General features: G+C 33.1%; 1 protein-coding gene across 2 annotated transcripts; it reads right to left on the minus strand.

Moving 5' to 3' along the window:
* Positions 1-502: 502 nt before the first annotated feature.
* On the minus strand, positions 503-11,376 carry LOC105211329 (uncharacterized). Of its 2 annotated transcripts, none has more exons than XM_011182688.2 (4): positions 9,447-11,376; positions 2,374-2,682; positions 2,112-2,301; positions 503-2,024 (listed from the first exon to the last, which is right to left on the minus strand). In XM_011182688.2, the coding sequence occupies exons 1-4, from the start codon at positions 9,485-9,487 to the stop codon at positions 1,647-1,649; spliced, it is 918 nt and encodes a 305-aa protein (XP_011180990.2). In that variant the 5' UTR covers positions 9,488-11,376; the 3' UTR covers positions 503-1,646. The 2 variants fall into 2 exon arrangements, with proteins under 2 accessions (XP_011180990.2, XP_054087281.1); XM_054231306.1 differs by lacking the exon at positions 9,447-11,376 and adding an exon at positions 3,276-3,373.
* Between the last annotated feature and the right edge of the window lie 301 nt (positions 11,377-11,677).

Here is an 11,677-nt window from a genome sequence, read left to right on the forward strand (position 1 = left end):
TACGAAATAAATTCAAAAATTTGTAATTTTTATTTTTATTTATGAATCGCATAGAAATTAATTATTAGTTGTTATTTATAAAAATTAAAAGGCTTGTAACAGTTTAATTAGTCACTGAATTATTAATTGTGTTCAAAAATGTTGCAAGGTTGGCAACACCACGAAGTTCCTTTTGTATATTGCTTTATCCCGCTAAATTATAAAGAGACGCTTGTTGAAACAAAGCAAAGTAGTGAATTGTGGCTTTTTAATTGTTTAAAATATAATTACTCATACAAATGTGTTCATTACTGTTATAAAAATGTTATTTATCTATTTTAATAGTTGCAATAATTGTCGAAAAGCACTTGTAACATACATTAGTTAAACGTTTCCAAATATTCAAAACGGACAATCAGATCCGGTTCACGACTTCCACCAATATCCATAACTCAATAAGCGCCTACTTAGCGATCAAGAATGTAAAAATGATGAATACCAACATCGGAAACTGCGAGGATACTTAAAAGGCTTGTATTGAATATACTTGTTTGATATTTATTGGTTATATTTAAGTATAGTTACAATGTACATTGAAGGAATATACTTATAATTATCAGTGCGTAGAATTGACATTGTATAGACTTACCTAGTTGCATAATACCTGTTTTAACCATATGTAGTATGCTTCATAATTAAAAGTACAAAAATATTTGCTTGCGCTTATGAGTTAAAGAGATTCAAATGTACTTTAGTTGTCATAATAGTCTTATTTCGGTCAAATGTCTGGTTAAATATTTATTGGAATGTATTGTAACAGACATTGTCTAAATGACAGTTAGTAAGTAAAATTTTTATAGGTAACCTGTTCACTTCTTAGGACTGACTACCCTCGATTTTTTTACATGCAGTTTGGTTTTCAAGAATTACGCTGTCTGCGTTCAATGTAATTTTTATTGTTTTATTATTTCTGCTTCTATTAGTTTTATAAGCTTTTGCTTTCAAGCATATTTATATGTAATTATTGCATAAATTTCTAATTCGTATTCTCTATACTTTCGAAGTTAATGGTATATATGTGTGTTTCTAATTTTTAAAATTAATTGTTGACTGTTTCACAAGCAAATCGTTGTTCCAGTTTCATTTTTAACAGATTTATTTTATATTTTTAAGGTTAAATGCATCTGCATAAAAAATAAAGAAATTAATTTAATTAGAAATTTATTAGAAGAAACAAACAAGTTCTTTAAAAAGATCTCCAGTGCAGTTAATTAGTCAGTCTATATTGTATGTATATTATGGGCGCAAAAACCTTGTTATTTAAGCAAATAAAACTAGCAGGCTGGTTTTAAATACGACTTTTGAAGAAGCAGTGTGATTTCTTATTTTCTTCGGAAAAGAAATACCGCCACCGAATGCTTAATTTAACAGTACAATAAATTCGATATGCATGTTTTTGTGCATTACTTAATACTTAACTACTTTTTGTTGCTTTCTTATTTGTATATATATTTTATATTTAATTTTTTATTTTTATTTTTTTTTTATATTAAACATATTTATGCATATATGTATGTGAATTGACCAGGATGTTCTATAAATAGTTGATCCATTATTATTCAGACACTGTTACATGCATCAAAAGCACGCATTTTCGATGCATGTTTTTATAACACTATATTCTTATAATAAACATGTCGATTTTTTTGATTCTCTTTTATAACATAGAAGCTCTTCGGCTTGCCATTGCCCGAAAAATAACGATTAAAACTATTTTTCTTAACTGCAGCAGTGGGCGCATAATATGATGGGGATTTATGTTTTAGAGATTTTTTATAATTCGACTTATACGACTTTTCGATGCTGTCATTTTCCCAGGGTTTTTGAAAATGTGAGAAACGCTTGAAATTGATGACATATTTTTTGCCATTGACATCGGTGAGTGGTAGTGGTTGTTTGTTGCCGAGTATTTTCTGCAACACTGGCAGGTTCCAATGGTAGATGCGACCCGGTTTGCCGTTAGAATTAAATGGGAAGGTCGAAACCTGCGGAAATAGTGTTTTTTTTGGTGATAAGTGTTATGTGATTTTAATTATATACATATGTTTTTTCATAATTAAAAAAAAACTCACATTCGCTTTTTGTGCGTTGTCAGCTATGCTATTGGGTTCACCCTTAGGATTTGTATAGTATACAAAATTCGGTGGCAGTTTTATAATGAACATATGCGAATCATCTGGTGATGAGTGACGTCTCGATTCAACAGCTAGTCTTTTTCTATGATGACTGTTGGGTGCTTTCACTTTGGTAAAACCAAGTTTTCTGCAAAATTAAATTTATTACTTATAGTTTTTTATACATACATATATTAATATATATATAGTTTGAACGCACTTCAGCAGTTTCTTATTCAATGTATGCGAGTTTTTCGGCAAAGTTTTGGCTGTGTCTGCGTCATTTGTTGGATGTATGGCATCGGTTTGAAAACGTCGCTCCAACGTGTGTTGTCCATAAAGTTGTGATAACCCATTTCTTTGTGTTTCTCTATAATTGCTGCCATGCAATTTACTTTTGTCCTTTGTAAACCAATTTTGCAGTGTATATGCTGACGGTTGTGTTGGTTTTGTGTTTTCATCACGCCTATTGCTGGCCACATCAGTTTCACATTGTGCGAAATTATTGAAAAATGCTAGACAGCATAAGCTGTAATAGAAAATATTAGATTTTTTGCTTAAATATTTTTGGATTTATTAAAATTAATATTTAATGAAGGCAGTGATTGATATTTGAGTCTTTTGTCATTGTAATGAAGTAATTCTTTTATCAGTTCTTGTCTTACGAACATTAGTAAAAATCAAACCGAAAGGAAACAAACTGATTCCTAGTAATATATAATCTACTTCATGTATTTAACGATGCAACCGTAGAAAAAACAACTGATCCTTAAACGAAGACTGATCGATAGAGGAAACACTCACAATAAGTATTTCAAGATTTCTTTTTAACTACTCGAAATCGTAAAAATTTCATTGCAATAAAATTTTCTACAACAATTTCTAACTTCTCCAACATTTTTCATTCCGTGAATTTTTAGGTTCACCCTCGCATAACTAAGCTCTATCGTTTTATGTTCATCTCCAGTTAATTTCATTTAAATAACAAGTATTGAACTGCAATTGTAACACTAAATCGAGTTAATCGATTTGATGAACTTCAAATGGCATGGTTCCAGTTGGGTGCCTTTGTAAATGCCGCCACACACACACACACACACACATACAAACATACACACGTACTTAAAACCACGAATGTATGCAATTGGCAATATATTCCTATTTAACAAATTATCAACGAACTGCTGGCACAGACCCAACAACATTAAGAATTCGTAGATGCAATAATAATGAAATACCTTTCGACGTGCTCAGCATACAAACACACACACACACACACGGGAAAACATATCTATTTACGTGCATATCTATGTACGAGTATGTGCATCAGTTGAAGTCGTTGTAGTTCCAGAAATGCAAGCGATAAAAAAGTGGGAACTTCAAATGAATTAAGCAATAAGAAGAAAAGGATAGTGGAATAAAAGAAAAAACAAGTTCGCTAGCTAAAGACACGAAGCAAGAATTTACATATACAAATTTACATGATTTCATACAAACATATGCACGTTCTTACATTAGACTAGTCGCTACCGCATAGTTCTGGAGTTGGCTAGTAAGATAGCAAATATCTTGTTGCTGGAAAATACAAGAGATGGGAAACTATTTTTCGAACTGTTTTTACTGAAATGTTGAGTTTAAGATATCAGACCTTCCATAAACGGCTCTCTGTGGTTCCTTGTCTAATCACAAAGTCTAAAAACAGGCACTGCGGCCCGTGGTCTATTGTGCTATTTTATTATACTGTTCCAGGGCTGGTGGATGCGTCCCCATAGGCTGACTCGTTTTCTTCGCCATTTATGGGCAATTAAGAAGTAGATGCTCGGGTGTCTTCGCTCCTAGGTCGCATAATCGACATTGCTCCGATGAACAGATTTCTACTTTGTGCAGATGGCTCCTTAGTATGTAGTGGCCATTATATAGTGCTACTCTTTAATATAAATATTGAAATTTGGAAGCACTTTGTTTCGAAAAACACTCACAGAACCCCACCATAGAACATAGATACATTGCGTAGTAATTAATTTTAAATGAATTTGCATGGAATTGTCATTTTAGTTCTGTAGTCGACTAGTCAAAACTAGGTTAGCGACGAAACGAACAAGCAATTGGCAAAAATCTCAAGACCCGCAAGTAGTAATACAACTGTAAAGGCTTATTATGTCTTTTTTAGCTGTCTAGACATTCTAGCATAGCTTTAGCAATTTTAATAAATATTGGGCTTGACCTTTATTGCTTAATTCTTCGTCAAGCAAAATCCAACCACCCTAATGTACATTTTTGGCCCACATGTATATATGTATGTCTGAATGTGGGAAGACTTTTTGCCTCGATGCAAAATTTATACGATATGCACATATATTTTTTTTGTGAACTCATATATATGTATGTGGGCATCACCACCACCACTGCACTGAGTGGTAATAAATTGTGTCTGCTTTAAAAGAATAAACAAAATTTTTGCATTGTTAAGTCAACAACACAGGTATGGGCGCTCATACTCCTCATATGTACGCCTCTGTTATGTATTGTATGTGTTTAACTAGAATATGAAAGAGAATATCAGCATAATTTTTATTTTTTGACAAGCCACCATATTTTGTAATTTATGTTGCGATTTGGACGCGAGCCACAGCTGAGAAACGTTGATGAGCAAACAAAAATGCACAATACATATGATATGTACTCATGCATGTATACATATAACCATGATACATGGTGCGATTTCCGTTGTTAAGGAGTGCAAAAGCTAGTGACTTAAAAAAAGACTTGTTCTTTGTTGTATTTTTAGGGATAGATTGGAAAAGTCACAAAGGCAGTTTCATTAGCGACATGTTCGTAAGGGGAACTTATATGGGCTTTAAATTAGGTTTGATGGAGATACCTCAAGGAATCCCTGTAAGTGTTCTTAGACTGGATAGACGCGCAAAAATCAAGTATTTTCTAAAAATGTTGTTTATGATCTGATCTTGCTCTCTTCCGTTAAAGTATTACCAGGTATATGGATAAGCAAGTTGGCAAAATAATTACAGCTAGATGACACTTGAGTAAATTTTTTAAAACAAGTAAGGAAGGGTTAGGTATGGATGTATCCGAATATTTTATTCTCTCACAAATTATTAATGTAATTTAGCAAGATAACACACAATTTAACACATATGTATATATATAAATAACGAATATTTTAACGGAAACCGTTTATAATGAACAAGAAAATTTGTTACATTGAAACAACGAACATCGAGAATTTGTAAGTACTCAGTTTAACGAACAACATGAAGAAGACATATGAAGAAAGAGGAAAAAATCAAATAACATCGAACCAGACTTAAAAATAAAACTGAAACAAAATCAAAAAAAAATGTGCAAATTGAAAAAATGTTGAATTTTATAAAAAAGCTTAAAATTATTAATCAGCACCAAATAGAAGTATGGGGTCAGAATTGGTCCATTTTGGAAGAATTTATTGGATTTGAATTGTTTTGTTATGGTTTTCCATTTTTTAACAAATAATTAATAAAACAATTTATTAAACTGCAATTTACGGATATTTAACTCATTTTTATTGAAAAACATACCTCTAAATGAGTACTCGAATTAACGAAAAATTCGATATAGCGAACAGGCCTGACAATTAATGCGTTCGTTATTTCGGAAAACTACTGTATATAGTATATGATGGGGTGAATATTTCCTGGACCGATTCCATACATTTTCGTAACCAAAATTGTGCGCTCAATTAATTTTGGCAAGATATCTCACATAATAACAGATACATATATACCTTATAAGGACCACCGGAAATTTGAAAATTCTAATATTAGATCTATGGGAGCTAGGTCAAATAATTTTCATATTTTAATCATTTTTGGCACAGCAGTTCATTATTAGAAGAAAAAGATTCGCTCTGAATTTCTTTAAAATATCTAACTATCGTAATTTTCGGTAAAAACATTTTCATTGGCACTGAAGTTTTCATGTTCAAAATCTGGCCCTTGAAAACTTATAGTCCGATTTAGACAATGAGTGAAGGCACACTTCAAAGGCAGTATTTGTGAAAATTTTTGTTACGAGATCTTCATTTGTTTTTGAACGAATCAGATTAAATTCAAAATTGAGTTATATATAAATTAGGCGTGGTTCTTAACCGAATTCGTCCATTTTATATTCGCAACATATGGGTGTCAAGACAATATTACGTATCCAATTTCAATGAAATCGGTCAAGTAGTTCGTATGATAGATATGTTTTATGACCCAAATGACCAATTTTACATTTTGTATAAAAATCTGAGTGAGTTATATGATAACCTTCGAAATTTTTTGTATCTTAAATTTTGAATTAAAGATGTCGACAATTTCAATTCGAGTTTAGCTCTTGAGACCTTTTATATCAGTTCCAACTCAGACATAACTCATAAATATTTATTTATACTTAATTTAAGATATTTTATGGGCTTTGGAATGCAGCTTGGATGCACGTGTACACTTATTGTATGCAAGTATGTATGTAGATGTGTGCAACAATGTTGCTCGAACGGAGTACTTCATCGAATATTAATAAGTGCTTAACAATGGACAAAATAATATAAATAAAATATAAAGGGGATACAAAAGGATAACATCGATTTATCGACATGAATAAATAATTGTTGGTATACACTTCCACACACAAGGAGCATCCAAAGGACTAGACATGCAAACATAGATATTTACAAGCACATATATGTATATATTTATACATATTATATACTGATATATTCCTTTTATGCACAAGCTGTGTGGCATTTGCCAAGAAATTTTGATACAACACAAGGAGACTACAAGTAGACAAAGGCATTTATGATGAGCGAACTCACAAATCACTGAATGAATGTTGTTGTTGTATTTCAAAATTTTCGCAGTTCATAAAACCGACAAAAAGGTAGATATGGTAGGAGTGTCTGCACGCAAGGAATTTCCGTCAAATAAAAATGCACCACTTAAATTCAATGATAATATTTCAATTCGGTAAGGTTCAAGCGTTCGCTCCTCCGCTCCTTTAATTGCTGGCGTGTGCTTTGATTTGTATAACGTGACCATTTGGCTTGCTGGCATGTGGTTAAAATGCAACAAGAAGTTCGCCTTTTGTAATTCAATAACTCAGACAGTTTGAAATATTTCACATTATGACTAATAGTAGCTAAGGAACGCCTCCAGACATTAATGCCACTTGCTTTACTCGCGTAGATATGTGTGTGTATGGATACATATAAACATCGAACATTCCTTTATGCTGAGTTAGAGGCTGTAAACCAGATTTGGAACTAGCGACGCGCAGTCGAGACGTATTCTTGTGTAGCACCTTAAGGGATTTTGTGCGCAAAGAAAATTTGGTTGAGTATAAATTCTGGTAAAAACTGAAAGATCACATATGTGTGTGTGGTTCAAAGCTAAAGAAATAATGACTTTCTGCATTTATGATTGTTGGCAACGTAGTGCATAGCTCAATTAGTGCTTTCTAATTCGAAAAAATAATGTTCAACAAATGCCCGACGGCCTTGGAAGCAAGCAATAGTACATTAAAACAGTCTAAACGTCTAAAGTTTCGGCAAAGTAATACTGGAATTTTTTTACTTGAAAAATTGTCTATCAATACGATCTCTCTTTTTTCACATGTCAAAGAATATTTAGAAAGAATTTGGTATATATTTAAATACTGCTCAGTCCAGAGTCTCTATACATCTCGAAGCAATTTTTACGGACTTTTTTTGGCTTTCCAAAGTTTTGTTCATTCATGTAATAACAGGTCCTGGATGTGCATGTATCCTCTGATAGGTCTCGATATGCATTGTATGCATTCTAAGGGATAGTGATCTTGGCTTTTGCGAAACAGTGTTGAAGATAAGACTATAGATTGCGTTTGTTTCATAAATGAATGCACTATTATCCTCCAAAACGGTGGTGTTACAGATTTAGATCTTGTTTTAATAATTGTTGTTTTTGTAAAACATTTTTATCGTTCAAAGTATATTTGGTTGCTTTAACAAGTTTCTTGTTGTTGTTGTAGCGGCTACCGATTTGACAGTTCTTGTCCACATAAGAATAATCCGGATCCGTTCCGGTTATGTAGAACTGACTGTCGTGGGCTCTGAGCACACCTGTAAAGTAAAGTTTTGACCATCAACTCTTATCGAGGCATTGTAGATAATTTGAAGAAACATTTGTCGAATTATAATTCTGTTCTAGTTTAATCAAGGATCTCATATGAATGCGTAATATATTTTAAAGAACATTCTTTCTTACAAAATGAATAGTTTATAGCATTCAAAGACAGCGGCTACGCTGGCTAGGTCATGTTGTCTGAACGGACGAAAACACTCCAGCCCTGAAAGTGTTCGATGCAGTACCCGCCGGAGGAAGCCGAGGAAGGGGAAGGCCTCCGTTGGAGGGACCAGGTGGAGAGCGGCCTGGAATCTCCAACTGGCGCCGAACTGCGAAGGAAAGAGAGGAGTGGCGCGCTCTCATCGATTCGGCTATAGCTGGCTAAACGGTTGAACGCCAATCACATACATACAAATACTTTAATACATCCATAAGGGGTTTCAAAATTTGAAAAAAAATTAAAAAAAAAATCCTTGGAATAATATTGTCTAGATTTCTGAATTGATTGGACGAAGATTATATTTTTATTTTATTACAACTAGTTTTTCTATGTCTAAAATTTTACAAAAGAATCCGTTTTTTTTTTGTTCAAAGTCTGACAAAAATTCAAATTTAAATATTTATTTTTTTCCTTTGCTCAATAAAGGGATTTGTCCATGTACTACCGAAATATTTTTAGTTTTTAGATCTTAATTGAACCAGAAATGAGTTATGCAATCCACGGAAAGAGTATGTGTTTTTGAGACGTCAAGGGAAATGAGATACCAGTGGCTGAGATTTCGGAATTTTTAAATAAAAATTTCACAAAATACCTTTCAAAGATGTAGCTTTGATATGCCAAATTGTTTAAATTATATAGGTGTATTATTTTATTTATAAAAAAAATTAAAGAATGCCCTTGTTTTCAACCTCTTAAAATCACCTAACCTCTGAAATTTATTTCTTTAAGCAATAAATAAATTGCTTCATGCAGGAAATGCAAATAAAACTATTTTACTTCATATAAATGCTAGGTCATCGCTTTCCCTTGATTCCCTTAAATAAGTGTTTTGAACTATTTTTTTACATTATTACGCTTTGTACTGTACCTATGTAAGTTACGGTAATTTAAAACCATCTCACAACTCTTTGATGTCTTTTGTATTATGCATACCTTGCAACAAATATGTTAACTTGCAACATTTTCATCATCATCTAAGTTGAACGAACTCTTTGACAAATAACATATGTACCGTTGTGTGTACAAAGTATTCCAGTCTATTCGCTGCCGCACAAGACTTGGCGCACGCGATGGAGTTATCAGACAGCAAATTTGTCTATTGTGGTCAAATGAATTTATTTGTTATTGCTGCCACACACATAAACACAAAACACAGTGACCAGAAATTTAATGTAGCAGTATGCAATTGGAATTATTTTGAAATTTATTATAAATATTATATTTTTTAAGAAAACTGAATTAAAAAATATATGTATATTCAACACATTAAATTATTTATAATTTTTTATTTAATTTAAAAAATAATTTTTTATTTATTTATTAACAGTCACAACCCGTTCACTAAATATTATTATTTTTTATTTTTTATTTTTTAAATTTTCGAATTTTTATATTTATTATTCTTTTATGGCTGAAGACAACTATGTTCTTAAGCCGCCAGTATTGAGTTCATATTTGAATTGCGGCGCAGTCAATTGTTTTCCAAAGCACAGCACAGCACACCACACAAAACGCACGCGAATAGTCGCCTCGGAGCGGTCAAATGCCAACGAAATGAACGTGATCGACTACACCGGCAGCAGCTTGTAGCTTCTTGTAATAGTAAAAGAACGCCAATGAATTTATTTAAATGCAACTACTCGCCAACTACTCGGTTGAGTGTATGTATAGTATGGATGTGCATGCTATATACATATATGACACTACATGAAACACTATTGACTCTGCCAAAATATTGCACTGCAGACCGGCTCTAGAAGTGTGTGCAAACTGCGCAAACGCCACAAAAAACCACTCGCACACGATAAAATCTCGGCAAAGACTGAATTCTGAATTCTGAATTGATGGCGGCGAGTCGTCACTGGATTGCAGCAGTCACCCAACGCAACATTTATACGCTGCTGCGCCGTCATTCTTGGCCATCTTGTTATCAAGCGGCTTAAAGGTTGAGGAATACTATGTGCAAGGAATAGTGGATAAAAAAGAATACACGTAAGTTGGCAATTGTTGATGTGCTGCTCGAGCGTTTCGTTGCGGCGCATTGTTGTACGGTGTGCAGTGTGTGGTGTGTGGTGTGAGGTGTTGTGTTGTGGTCTGTGGTGTGTGGTGTGGTTTGGTGCCGCGCACTCAAGCTTAAACCTTTAACAACGTCTTCAAATACATATCGACTGGCATGTGCAGCGGGTATTTATATAACCTCTAGGAAAAACTATGTAGTAGGGAGACAAAATAACTAACACTGCCAATAAATTGTGTGTGATGTCAAGTAGTCGGTAGGAAATTTAATTGGCACTGAAGTCAAGACTTCGCGACTATGATTAGCGTAACCATACAAAATATGTTTTCTTTATGGGTTGACCGTTTATCAAATAAAAGAAATTATATTTTCTTTCAGTCCCCTTTTAAAATTGTTCAAAAAAAACTTGAATAAGGAAACAAAGTCGACCACATAAATGTCTAAAATCTTGAGAATCTGTCCACTGAACAGTTATTTAAATTAGATATTTCGTAATAAAAAAGTATTGTAAAAATGTGAAAAGTTTGGAATTATCTTGTGAACTAAAAACGAAAATGGACCAGGTTCAGAAGCGAACCCTCACGACAGATGTCTGCGATCGTTTTCGGAGGAATTAGTAGACTAATGGATACCGGTTTATCTTCTGCTAACAGCGTAATTCATATATATATTCCTGTCTAAAGCGTTTACTGTAAAGACAAACGGACAGACTAAATCCACATGAAGGAACGAACCGAAATCGGTCGAATTTTTTGTTTCAATAATTTTATGAGTATCATCACGTTTTCATTTACCATACATATATCCATTACCGAAACATAAGCTTCAACATGGGCTTTTGATAAATGAACCAAAAATATGGAACAAAATTCTCTGGGATCGACGGAACCCCATTATATATATAGTCCATATGTTAGAAAACTGCTTGATCTGAGTTATTAAATTACGGTACGGAATGAAACATAAATCTTTCTGAAAAATCTAGGTCAGAGGAAAGGTTACTCAAGCATCCCTCTTCACGCTCTACGTTTTTTCTATCTAATTTAATAAATCAAAGGGGCTTCACTTCTATGTCATATTCTGAATACTGATTTCAATGACACTCGTATACATAGAACACATGCTGTGTCCCGCTGAATGATGACAT

The sequence above is a fragment of the Zeugodacus cucurbitae genome, chromosome 2 (assembly GCF_028554725.1).
Source record: "Zeugodacus cucurbitae isolate PBARC_wt_2022May chromosome 2, idZeuCucr1.2, whole genome shotgun sequence".
Classification (NCBI taxonomy): domain Eukaryota; kingdom Metazoa; phylum Arthropoda; class Insecta; order Diptera; family Tephritidae; genus Zeugodacus; species Zeugodacus cucurbitae.